Source organism: Dreissena polymorpha, chromosome 6 (assembly GCF_020536995.1).
Source record: "Dreissena polymorpha isolate Duluth1 chromosome 6, UMN_Dpol_1.0, whole genome shotgun sequence".
Classification (NCBI taxonomy): domain Eukaryota; kingdom Metazoa; phylum Mollusca; class Bivalvia; order Myida; family Dreissenidae; genus Dreissena; species Dreissena polymorpha.
This window is the reverse complement of record NC_068360.1, coordinates 106,035,310-106,049,129: the sequence shown is the minus strand read 5'-3', so window position 1 is coordinate 106,049,129 and position 13,820 is coordinate 106,035,310. Positions and strand designations below refer to the sequence as shown.

General features: G+C 34.5%; 2 protein-coding genes across 2 annotated transcripts; both read left to right on the top strand.

Moving 5' to 3' along the window:
• The first annotated feature begins 58 nt into the window (after nt 1-58).
• Nucleotides 59-5,031, top strand: LOC127835073 (uncharacterized). The gene has a single exon (XM_052361329.1). The coding sequence runs from the start codon at nt 67-69 to the stop codon at nt 2,560-2,562; it is 2,496 nt and encodes an 831-aa protein (XP_052217289.1). The 5' UTR covers nt 59-66; the 3' UTR covers nt 2,563-5,031.
• A 4,479-nt stretch (nt 5,032-9,510) lies between these two features.
• Nucleotides 9,511-10,801, top strand: LOC127835075 (uncharacterized). The gene is made up of 2 exons (XM_052361332.1): nt 9,511-9,671; nt 9,832-10,801. The coding sequence occupies exons 1-2, from the start codon at nt 9,534-9,536 to the stop codon at nt 10,057-10,059; spliced, it is 366 nt and encodes a 121-aa protein (XP_052217292.1). The 5' UTR covers nt 9,511-9,533; the 3' UTR covers nt 10,060-10,801.
• The last annotated feature ends 3,019 nt before the right edge of the window (nt 10,802-13,820 follow it).

Here is a 13,820-nt window from a genome sequence, read left to right as displayed (position 1 = left end):
TGCTGTTGTTTGTTGTCTTTAAAAAGAATATTCAAATCAAGTATTTTTCTTCAGGTATTGCAAACAATGGCTGAAGGGCATGATCAACAAATTCTTGTAGATAGGCATGTGGTGAAGAAGGTTTACTTTGACAACATTATGGATTCACTGAAAGAGATTTCTAACAACTCAGACGAGATTCTTGCCAAAACTTTAAAATATGGCTACGAAGGAGATCATGAGATTCGTCTAATGATTTTAGGCATGTTTGGCGCAGGAAAGACATCTCTTGTCAACAATCTGATAAATAACTTTAGGAATGAAAACATAATTCCTTTGAGCACAGAAGGTTTTGACCTGCACAGGTGTAAGCTGATAGATAATGGTGACTGGTGTTTGGATAAAGAATTAAAATATCTTAAATATCACAATAGATACAGAACAGCCTTAAAGGAAACCAAAATAATCGGTAAAATGTATAGCACAAGCAGGGAGGCATCGGAACCTGGTATCCTAAATTTTGATTTAGAGCAACCATCAATTTCCTTGGAAGAAGTACTGCACAATGTCAAAGAACAAAGAGATGATGAGGGGATAAAGGACATTATTAAAGTTGTTCAGAAGCTACCTGAAATGTATGAGGATGTTCCTGTCAACATACCTGCTCCCGTTATAAAGAAAGACATCACTGTGTCTGTTTGGGATTTTGCAGGCCAAACACTCTACTATTCTACTCATCAGTTTTTCTTGAATAAAAGTTCTATATATTTAGTTTTAATGGATTTGACAAAAAGTTTAGACGATCCTGTCAGAGAAGGGGATAAGGCATGCGGAATCTTGTGTGGTTTGATGAAGGACTGCACATATTTGGATGTTTTTAAGTTTTGGCTTAATGCGATCCACATGTATAGCGGTGATGGGTCATCAGTAGGAAAATTGCAGCCAAGCATTATTTTAGTTGGCACGCGTAAAGATGAAATGACGGGAACCAACGATGAAAAAGAAATTAAAAATGATTTGTATTTTGAGAAAGCACTGCAGAGGGCTTTTGTTAAGGGTTCGCCCATATTAAAGCATATTCATCCCCGGAAATTCTTGGTTAATAATTTGTCTCCTGCAGATCCAGTTTTTAACCAGTTGAAAACGGAAATCCTTTGCTTGGCTGAGAATCAAGAATATTGGGGTAAAAAGAGACCTATTAGATGGATTCTATTGGAGCAGTCATTGGATAAATTGAGAGATGAAGGAAGACAGCTTCTTCAAATGGTAGACATTCAAAACGCAAATGAATCAAATGTACACCCACTTGGTGAGGATGAACTCCAATTGTTTTTGGAGATTCAGCACAGGCATGGGAACATACTATATTTCAACACAGATCAACTTAAAGGTCTGATAATTCTTGATCCGCAGTGGATCATTCAAGCATTCCAGTGCCTTATAACTCATGTAAAGAATAAGAACCCAAGCAATTTCGATGCATGGGAAGATTATACGAATCTTGCTATTCTTAAACCTGAGGTTTTTAATGAAATTATGGACAAAAGTGCAAAAACAATAGGTGACAACAGAGTTTATGTCATTAAGTATATGGAGCATCTAGATGTTATGGTAAAGCCATTTACGTTTGAAGAAGCTAAAGAAGCCAGAAATATGGCTGCTGATCTCCAAATTGAAGAAGATAAACATGATGCCGGTCAACAGTTAAATACCAAATATCTTGACTTCCATATTGTTCCTTGTCGACTAAAGAAACCACCACCTTTCATATCCGACTTAACTTCACCTAAAGCAAAGAAAACAACACAGGTTTTATGTTTTGTTTTTTCTGAGAATTTTATGCCTCAATCGTTCTACCACAGACTTGTTGCTTTATGTATTCGCACTTGGCCTATCAGCCAAGAAGGCGACGAAACCCTGTTATACAATGGAGTTGCTGTGTTTGACATTCAATCACATTCAGCATACACTTTGACAATCTGGTACCAGGACCACATCATTTATGTAAGACTATCTTCTTGGTCGAAGAAATACACTGAAGATATAGATTTCCAATTATGTAAAGACGTCAGGCACACTCTTCGGATGTGTTTGCTTAATTGCGTTGGTCAATCTGTGGATAATCCTAGGACCGCTACTGCATTTGAGGAGTACATTCAGTGTCCATTCATGCAAGAGTTTTTACACAATAAAGGCATGCTACGAGTGGCTGACTTCATGTATGACAATGAATTAATTTGCAAAGCGTGTCGTCCGCGTCATACAGTGGAACGAGCAGAGGCTTTACAATATTGGTACAAACACACCTTAGATCTAATAGACTCGGATGATGATGATAGACCAGCGGAGGACAGTGATCTTTGGAGCGCTGCTAGTTCCATAGGTAATGAATATTGGATGCTGGGCATTGAACTTGGTTTGACAGATGCGCGAATGAACACCTTATACTTTGAATGTGGACAGAATAATCGTTTATTCAGTTACAAGTGTATGGCAGAATGGAGGAGAAAAGAGAGTGAAAAAGCAACTATTCGACGGCTAAATAGAGCCATAAATGCTGCAAAATTGTACTGCAAGAAGTAGAACAAAAAACAGTTATCTTTTGAATATCAAGATCAATGCCAAAATTGGTCGCATGATAGTTCATTATTCCTCTGAATATACAGTTAAACAAAGTAAGTTGGAACAATTGAAATGATATCTATTTGTAATTCTGAGCAGCAGAAATAGTTATGTTTTTGTGAATTCATTATATACTTCTTCTTCAAAAAATATAATTGCAATTTAATCGCAGGATGAATTTAAAGCGAGATTATACGATTTTGTCAAATATTTATTAATTTATATAAAACGTGTAAACAACTTATTAAACATATATTTCAATATAAATTAAAAATAAAAGTTAAGAATAACGTGTCGAAAAATGCGAAATAAGCCGGATATTTAATTCTGAAATCGAAAATGTCTGTACAGTCGAATTCGCCAGCATGTAAATCATGCATGCACGATGTGAATCTAAATTAAGTTTAACGGTTCATTTTAAATTCCTGCAACGATATCTATGCATACGACACACGAACACTAACTTAATAGACGAATGTTTCGGTTATTGTAGGAAAATAGGTACGAAATATCTTCGTCACAATCGGCTCGGGGCGCTTATTTGTCTTTGCTGCTTTTTATGATATTCGTCTTCAATGTGTAATTTTTCTTGCCTATTTGTTATTGTATCATATTTTATCAATATATTACAATTTAACACATATAAAAAATCGTGTAATCGCTTTAATTTCATGAATTGTTACATTTTACAAAAAAAAGTGTAAACAAGGACCTGCTTTGGTGCATGCTTTGATGCATGAACATTTAACAATAAGAAAAGGTTGGTAATTGAAAAAGATTAAAAATGTTAGATTATGATTTGGGAAATATTTTTTTAAAGATTTGTTTTTATAAAAGATAGATAGATAGATAGATAGTGGTTGAAATCTTCAGAATGAAAACTTAAAGCATCTGAACTAGACGAAGAAATCCTATATTTTCTTATCATATGCCTTTTTTGTATTTTATATGTATTTTAAAACACGTTAGTACGTGTGTCGCCCATTCATCACTGTTGCTCATGTGTCAGTGTCAGAAGTGTTTTTGTTTCTTGACATGTTTTGGTGAGTTGTTCAATTTACAAAAAAAGCAAAATGTTAACTTTAAAAAACAAACAAATATGGCATTGTTTTTTATACGTTAAATAAGTTTTAAATGTCATAAAATAACTACTTTGGGTACAATATTTACAAAAGAGTAGATTTTTGCATGATTCATGCGTTCGTGACCGCATGTTTTTAAGAACGTGCATGCTTACTTTTAATGTATTCATATAATGCAAACGTGTCTATGATGTGTGTTAAATGTAAGCAAATTTACATTCTGCATACATTTGTTAATTTTGATGTTAAATTTTAAATTCAGATAACCATGCTTTGTTGCTAGCTATACACACTGATATGTTGATTTCTTGTTGCCAATACTATCATGTATTTTGTTTTTGAGCTCACCTGAGCATTACGTGCTCATGGTGATTTTTTTATTAATATTTATATAATGTAATATGTGTATTTCATATATTTTGACAACAAACTCACTAAAAGGACAAAATAGGAAATTATGTAAAATTGCTTTTCTATACAACAATATTTAAACATCTAAATAGGCATCATTTTCAGTATCGATTTTTTTCAAATAATGTACATTTATACTTTGACATCTAGCAAAACTAAACTAACACAATATAATATTAAATGGACACCTACAAATTGATTGATGTTCTTTGCTGTAAGCTATGTGGCTTTTTTAGACATTTAAGTAGCTCATCTGTTTCTTTACTAGATGATTATAATTGTGTTTTATGGTTTCATGTATATTTCTACTTTATGCATTTTAATAATTTACTTATTGGTGTACACGCTGTAGTAGTAATAATTAGACCTTTGAAAGTTGAAATGTATTGCAGATAGATTGACATGTATATGGGCGTCTTTGTTATCTGAACGGTATTTAACTAAGATTAGGTTTAAAAATTTAAGCATGTTTTGTAGTTTGTCATTCAATGATTTAAATTGATAAATTTAAAAATTGGAACTAAATATATCCAGCATGAAACACAAATACAAATGAAGAGAGACGAACAACGTAATCCACAGCTGGGCTCGAACCCCTGACCCTTGTAGTAAAAGTCTAGAGCTGCAGCCTATTTTATACCATGTGTACGCAATACCTCGTCATGTCACAAAATATTACGATGAAAACAAACTCCAAATAATTCAATCGTTGCGCATTTGTAACACTTTATTATTTCAGGTTTTTTAATCGTCAACAGATAGATGAAATGGATATTTATAGCCTGGTAAATGTTCAGTATTACTGTTTCCTCGCAAATAACATAATTACAGCGAAAATTGGTCAGTTAACCAAAACGTTCAAAGGTAGAGAGGAAACTTTAAAGTTATCATTTGGATAAATGCGCAATATTCCCATTTTATATGTATAAGGATATTCACACTCCACTTATTGTGATAGTTACCCTAATGGTGATTTTTGGCATTACCTTTAAGTGTCTCCTTGACCTTGGAAGTCGTAGAACTGGCTCTGGCACCAATGATTATGAACAAATTTAGCCCATTAATTTGAGTTCTTCACCTGACAAAAACTGCAGTCATTTAAGGTTTACATTCAAAACTAAACGGTCTTGCGTTTCTGTTCCGACACGCTGTCTTATAATTGTGAACAAGTTCACAAGTATTCGTTCACACGGAGTTGTTTGCAATACACGAATTTTTGGACTTGCATACCATATTATGCGCCAGGGACTTGTATAAACTTGTATATGTCCCTTGATGCACGGACAAACAGAAACTGTTTGCGCCTTAACCATTCTACAAACAATAATTATACATGCGTTTATATTTTAATTATGTTGTTTAAAGTAAGAAATAAATATGTACTAATACATGTGATCAATCTACATGTATGTATGAAAAAATATAACGATAATCATTAATAAACTGTATTATTATCATTGTGTATATTTATTAAGCTTGAAGATGTATGCTATATGTTGGTTGAGTCGTGGTTAACTTTCATAAGTATGTTATATCTCAAATATTTTATAAATATATTACCATGAATCACTACGAAAATAATTATTAACCTTTTGTCTTTTGATTTTTGCCCTTTTTCCCAAATGTTTATTGTCTGTTTACATCAAAATAATCAAATGTGTTGACTGTGTCAAACCGTCAAGTAAGGTTCTGGTTGAATCGTGGGTTCTGATTGGCTGTTCCAATTTCAGGATTTGCATGCTGTAAACACTCTAAACAAAGACATTGCCGAGATGGTTACTTCTTTGGTGATTGCCATTAGCATAGAAGACAACAGTGACAAGTTTATCGTGTTTTTTTTTACAAATTATAATCAATTTCGTGTTTATTAGGAAACAAATGTTATGTATCTATAATCATAAACAATATGCATATAAGCAATCATATCAATTGTACAACTTAAATGAAAGTACTGACAGTACTAGTATGACGATGCTTTTGAAGAGGCTGGATATAATAGCATCAATTTAAGTTTATCTACATCACCACAATTGTGTATGTTGGTACGAACAAAAAATTTGGGTACAACAAAAATATGCCAACAAAATGTGGGTACGAAAAAAATGTGGATAAAAAAAATTGGGTACGAAAACAATTTGGGTACGAACAAAAATTTGGGTATGACAAAAAATGGGTATGACAAAAAATGGGTACGAAGACAAATTGGGTACGAACAATTTTGGGTACGGAAAAGTAGTAACCATGGGGAACTTGACCCACAATCACACTTTTTCGGCCCCTTCCGTCAAACATCGGATAAGTACCTCGAAGGCAATAGTATGAATACACATTTCGGAAGCGTTAATGCGGTCCTATCTACACACGTCCAAATATGTTAACAAAGCGGTAGCCTGTCAGAAATGTTTTAATTATCGAAGAAAATCGTGTTTTGATGTAATTTTTTTTAAGAAATGTGCAAAAAATATATTAAATAAGCAATGACGATGTTTTTCTCAGCCACATAATTGTCCCCTATCGGTTTCACCGGAGGGGACTTACGGTTTGCGCTCTGTCTGTCAGTCAGTCAGTCACACTTTTCTGGATCCTGCGATACTTTTAAAAGTTCTTAATATTTTTTCATGAAACTTGAAACATGGATAGATGGCAATATGGACATTATGCACGTCATTTCATTTTGGTCCTACGTCAAAAATTATGGTTGCTATGGCAACAAATAGACTAGAATTACTGCTGAAAATGGTGGTTTTCTGGATCCTGCGATAACTTTAAAAGTTCTTATTATTTGTTTATTAAACTTGAAAACCTCCAATGCTTTGCATTGACCGTTCCAAGGCGGTGACCCCAGCTTTATTCATATTTTGTGTTTATGTTGGTTTGTATTGTGCTGTATTGTGCTGTTTTGTACTGTTTGGGCAATCGGTCACTTGCCTTAAATAAAGGACCAACTAATTGTTTTTAATGAAAATTCAATACTGCTCCAGCAGCTGGAGTTTCACTTCTTTATATTGAAACATGGATAGATGGCAATATGGACATTGTGCACGTCATTTCACTTTGTTCCTACTTCAAACGTTATGGTTGCTATGGCAACAACAAAAATTCTGACTGGTGTAATTTCTGACAATGGTGGAGCCGGTAGGGGACTATATTGCTTGGCAATAGTCTTGTTGTTAATAGTTTGATATCACAAAATGAAAGTGAAAGTAGAACTGTCTAAAATGATAACCTGTCAACGTGTTGTTTTTGCTGGCACGAGAGTGCGATTACACTCAATGTGTTCACATTTTTACCATAGGCTCTGTCAATGACCTTTATAGTATGGGTGGCTTTGTTATTATTTATTGCTATAATGTAACTGCATGATTGTGTATATGTTTACAATCAAAGACCTATAGAATGTATTATATAGGTCTTTGTAATACACAAAGCTTAAATAATGATATAAATATACTGATTGAGCTTATAATAGTCTGAGAACTATAGCCAGGTCAATAAAGGACTTAAAATACAATTGTTCGTCTTGATTTCATGAAGATTTGACCATGCATGTCCTGGATTTTGAAATCATGGCCCTGGTCTGACACATAAGTAACAGTCATAGATTAGTTGTGGCCTCTCGGTAATGACCAATTGTTGCTTACTTGTCACACACTTAAAACTTTCCACACTTCTATAAAAGCAAATCTGGATTTAGGTGATCTTCAATGGTACATATAAACTTTAGCTCTGTTACAAGAGTGCTGGTAAAGTCAAGTCACATATTTAAATCTAAGCCATGTAAAAAATCAAAGTGTCAAAGACAAATGAAAGATGCGTTCATTAGTTATTGTCCAATTGTTTACTACTGCTGTGAGTTTTTAGCTCACCTGTCACGAAGTAACATGGTGAGCTTATGTAACCGCGTGATGTCCGGTGTGCGTGCGTGTGTGCGTGTATCCGTCAACAATTTGTTTGTGTAGACAGTAGAGGTCACAGTTTTCATCCAATCTTTATGAAATTTGGTCAGAATGTTTATCTTGATGAAATCTGGGTTGGGATTGTATTTGGGTCATCTGGGGTCAAAAACTAGGTCAATAGGTCAAATAATATAAGAACCTTGTGTAGACAATAGAGGTCACAGTTTTCATCCAATCTTTATGAAATTTGATCAGAATGTTCATCTTGATGAAATCTGGGTTGGGATTATATTTTGGTCATCTGGGGTCAAAAACTAAGCCACTAGGTCAAATAATAGATAAACCTTGTGTAGACAATAGAGGTCACATTTGTCATCCAATCTTTATGAAATTTGGTCAGAATGTTTATCTTAATGAAATCTGGGTTGGGATTTATTTGGGTTGTCTAGGGTAAAAAACTAGGTCACTAGGTCAAATCATAGAAAAACCTTGTGTAGACAAAAGAGGTCATAGTTTTCATCTGATCTTAATGAAATATGGTCAGAATGTTTATCCTGATAATAACTGATTTTGAATCGTTACAGGGCTCTCGCTGCCGTTCGCCAGATTTGCCAATGGTGAAAATTTAGCAAATTTATCGAATAAAATATTAACGATTTATTTCCTGACAAATGCCGTCCCAGATAATAAACTCTTTCAGCTGTAGACTGTGCTTCAATACATCGCCGTGTTATTGACTCGAAAAATTGATACGCAGTCGGCATTAACACCGGTCAGAACCGGTCATCGAGACAAAGAAAAATAACTGGTGTGAAAACAAAACAATGGTGTAATCGTACATCTTATCGGCTTAAATAAACAATTACATCTGATTTCAATCAATTTGAGTAAAAGCCGTTAGCGAATTATCAACTTAGTCACACAATGAACGTAAGTAAAGAAGTTGATAATTGATTTTAATTTCGAGAAGTTCGAAATGTTTGTAATGATTAAAGGCTAAATGTGTTACAATTGTGAATGACGATAGATGAACGGGTATAAAACCCTTGACATTTTCGGCGAAAGTGTCGGAAATTGCGACTGCCATTATGGCGACCATAGGCAATAAGCGTCCTTTGGACTCTGACGAATCTAATGACACGGTCTAAAATCTGATAATAGATCATTCAAAGATGTTTGGCTTTCGGAATTCAAGTGGTTAGACTATAATGCAAAATCAAAAACGATGTATTGCAAATATGCATACAGTTTCAAAAATCAAATTCATTCACTTTGGGTGTAGTATGTTGAAAAAAGACATTTCAAAACACGAAAAATCAAAAGGTAATAAAAAAGAATGACAATCAATATTAACATGAATATACATGAACAATTTTTATATTATTAATAATATATTAAAAATAACAATACTATTTTGTGATTTTCATAATAAATAAATATTGACACTTTTTAAAATGGGCTTTTTGTTTTGAAATTTAGCATATTAATTTTGTTTATTTCAGATCATAAAGAGGCCTCACAAGCTTGAAGTCTGAAAACATCAATGACAAATGCGCAGGCTGCAGCAATATCCAAACGTGAAGCGGCTTTAGTGTCGGCTATGACTAATTTGTACTTTGCTGCACAACATACTCTCGCATCATCGCTGGTTCCAGACCTGAACAGATTGTGTGTCTTGCAGGTAAAAAAATAAATAAAAGATCTTTAAAACAAATTTGATTTGTTTTAAATTGATTGATAACATTTGATTTTGTTTAAGTTTGCTACAAATATTGAGCAAAATATACTTGAAATCATAAATTATATTTTCAGGATGCAAATTTGTATTTATATATTTTCAGGGTGCAACCCAGCACAATGACCTTCGAGTTGACAGCAACACGTCATATGAACACAGCTCCAGTGTGTCGGAATTTCAAAACTGTATGGCAGACGTTCTGAGGAGTGATCTTCTCCAGAAGATACAGACATCATGCAAGTACAGTACCTTGATCGATGAGAGTACAGACATTTCAGTGAAGCGAAATTTAGAGACCTATGTTAGACTTTTGGAAACTGATGAGTTTTGAATGGCTTTGCCACATTCTTACTTTTTAGGTGTGGCTGAACTTCAAAGAGCAAATGCAGAGAGCATATATGAGAATGTAGTTAATTTTTCTTGGTAGAAAGGGAATCGACATTCAACATCTCTGAGAAATTCTATTAAAATTGAAAACTTTAAGAACTTGTTGAATTTGTCCATAGGCAGCCCACCAATGGACAAGTTTGATTTCAAGATTTGGGCTGGATTGAAGTTGAGGCGGATTATGGCCTGCTAAAATGTATTTTCAGGATATCATGTTCTCATGTAATGTAAATTTATCATGTGCTTATTTTATGAACATGTGCTTGAGTTATGTGTGTATATCTATACATGTTTTGTTGTACTTTTGTTATGCCTCGCCAAAGGCGGTGGGATATTGTTTTGGCGTTGTCCGTCCGTCCGGCACTTTTGCGTCCGGAGCCATATCTTAAAAGTGCTTTGGCCGATTTCATTGAAACTTGGTATGAGTATATATATATATGAATAAGACGATGATGCACGCTAAATGGCATTGAACACCATTTGTTAATAACGGAGTTATGGTCCTTTGTATCTTGAAAAAATGCTTACATCTGTGACAAAGGTCTAGTTTGGCGGGGGATATCAATTCAACGAATTTGCTTGTTTTTTATGTTATGCACACATGATGTGGATTATGGCCTTCTGCTAAAATGTATGTTCATGATATCATGTGTCCATGTAATGTAAATTTATTATATGCTTATGTTATGAACATGTGCTTGAGTTATGATGTATGTACTATAAATGGTTTGTTGTAAACTGTTTATTTTTGTTGTGCACACATGATGATTATAGTAATAAACATCTTCTTTAGAACAAAAGTTATGTCAATTTCTCTGTAGTACCATAAGGCGAAGGTGCTGTGATTTAACGCATTTACTATGTAGTAATAAGTACCAATATTTTCCAATAAATCGAAAAAATTGTCATAACTTCTCTTCCGGTGGGGATATTTTAACAATTCAAACTGTTTTGGAAAGCGATTTGAATATCTATCTAGCTAAATTAATAAAACTAATGTATGACAAATTTTAAAATTTAACAGGGGTTGCTAGTAACTCATGAAGCTGCACATTTTGAGTGGTGAAAGGTCAAATATATGGCTTCAAAGCGGCGCAATATGAGGCATTGTGTTTTTGACAAACACATCTCTTGTTAATCTTGAAAAACAAACATAGAGGTCACCGTTTTCATCACGTCTTAATGTTATTTTGTCAGAATGTATTAATTAATAAAATCTGGCTTGGGATTGTATATGGGTCTGATATAATTTAAGTTGATGTGGCAAAGTTAGTCAGGTGAGCGATTGAGGGCCATCTTGGCCCTCTTGCTATATAATATAACTTATGACCAACATGTGAGAGAAAATTCACATTGTCTTAGTATATTAGGTTTAGCAGCCTTTTAGATAACACAGTTGGCTAGTTTTTAATGTCGCTTCTGGGGATCAAACCCGCAGCGCAACCTCATGCAATCAAAGTCGACACTACCACTAGGCTTTTAGGAAGAAGCTGAAATTGTTCGATCCCTCGAGAGCAATCAAATCAAAAATAAAATCAAATATTGCCGACTTGGTTTTATTGAGTCGGTTCATGAGAAATAATGGAGCTCGATTGGTCAATGTCGGCTCGGGTACTACTTACATGTACTCCGGGTACTCTTAAGTATACTGACATGTACCCCGGGTACGGTAAATATACGTTATCGTACTCGGTCGATATTAGACTGTACCCGAGTTGTATTCCCGTCCAAAATCCGATGTCGTAAAACGCGCAACCGATTATCTTAAACAAATTTCTCTTAAAAAAAACTGCATCAACATGCTTTTTGAGTATGTGTTCCGATAACATAGCGGCCATTTTACAGAAAATTGACATACATGTGAAACTATAGTAAATAAAAAAAAATAGCCGACAACGACCGATTCAGCGTTAAATTTCCCGGGTACGTTTTAGTTTATTAACTGTACCCGGGGTACATGTAAGTATACTTAAGGGTACCCGGGGTACATGTAAGTAGTACCCGAGCCCACAATGAACAATCGAGCGATAATGTAAGGTGCAACATCTCTCACGCCCCTAGCATCGCCTTAAGCAGTATTCAATTTTCAACAGGAACGTGCTGGAGTCGTTAATATGAGGAACAAGAAAAAAGAAAGAATAGTATTTGAAATAAATCATTTGATTCATGACAAATCTATTATTTGAGCCATGTCACAGGAAAAGCGCAGTGCAATCAGTACATTGTGTATCCAATTAAACTATTTGTTATTGTCAGAAAACCTCTTTTAAGCAATCAGCTTTCAAGCGACCGCAGGCTGATCTTGATCCAGACTGGCCACACTCGCCTTAATGTCTCTTTTACTGTGACACAGTTCATTTAACTTTAAAATGATAAAGAGTATAATTATAAAACCTCAAAGTTCAATGATAATGATCTACAGTGCATCAGAGTGGGCATAAATCAGCTGTAATAGTGAGCTTTTAAGTTCATAAATGAACTGCACTCATGTCATATCTCGACATCTTTGTATAGCACCATGTCATATCATTTTTTTCATCAACATGTTGAATATAAAGTCGAATTTTACCACCAATATGAATTTTTTTATGAAATCCTGGCGGATATGTTACTCGGGGACATTGGTTAATATAATTGTCGGTGCACAAACTTTTTCACTGGCATACCTTTAAAGAAATGTGTAAATAAAGAGCTAAATATGGGACAAATCCCTGCATCGTCGACTTTAAATAGCCATATTTCAATAAATCCTGAATATTAATAACCAGGATTTTTCTAACATACATGGTAATACCTCCTTTGCATATTTGCATACACCAAAATATATTTTAATTCAAGAATGCCTTAAAACAATTCTAGAACTTGATTTACTCACCCTACCGAAATTTATCGAAATCTATCGGCAACTTCTCCTAGCACATCCAACTTCTCACAGAATATCGGGTTTCCGGAGGTGATAACCACGACTCCACAGGAACCCACGTCTCAACCAGAGCCTACCATATACCTTGTAACCCAATAACCAATATACTGACTGTTCATGTATTAATTTTTGGTCAGCCGATACTGACTTCAATCTAAGTTACCTATCAGTCAACCCCTCCGTTGTAATTAATTACTGGTTTTGTTGTGAAACCCTTTCATATTCCTGTAAAATGTTCTTACAGGAGAAACATTCATACCAATGTCACCTAGTCTGCAATCATGGTTGGCCTTGGAAAAAAAATCAAGTAGACACTTTTTACACAAATGTAAACACTGCTTTTAAATACATCTGCAAGAGTATTCAAAACGATATGTTGGCATTTATTTTTAACCGTTCAGAAGTTCTCTGAAACAATAAATCCTTTTTATACACCCGTTCAAAAAATGTTGCTTATTAGGGAAACTTCAGCTGCTGACAGTCGTTCTCCAGGAGGATGTCCGCTCTTTACCTCATACAGTTTAAATCGGATTTCCATGCAATTTTTCTGAAATTGTGTGAAGTCATAATATCTATCCAGATTGGTTAGTAGTCGCATGACCATTGACTTATGAAAAGAGGCAAGATTGGTTAGTAGTCGCATGACCATTGACTTATGAAAAGAGGCACAATTCACCTTTTCCGCAATCTCACTCAAACTGTTTAAATCGTTGTGCTACTGTTTGTGGGCATAATATCACGGCCATGTTAAGTCAGATCGCCTGAGGCACACTAAATAATAT

Coding starts and splice junctions, on each gene's coding strand:
- LOC127835073 (XM_052361329.1), top strand. CDS start 67: ATGGCTGAAGGGCATGATCAACAAATTCTTGTAGATAGGCATGTGGTG.
- LOC127835075 (XM_052361332.1), top strand. CDS start 9,534: ATGACAAATGCGCAGGCTGCAGCAATATCCAAACGTGAAGCGGCTTTA. Junction 9,672..9,831: donor ACAGATTGTGTGTCTTGCAG/GTAAAAAAATAA, acceptor ATATATTTTCAG/GGTGCAACCCAGCACAATGA.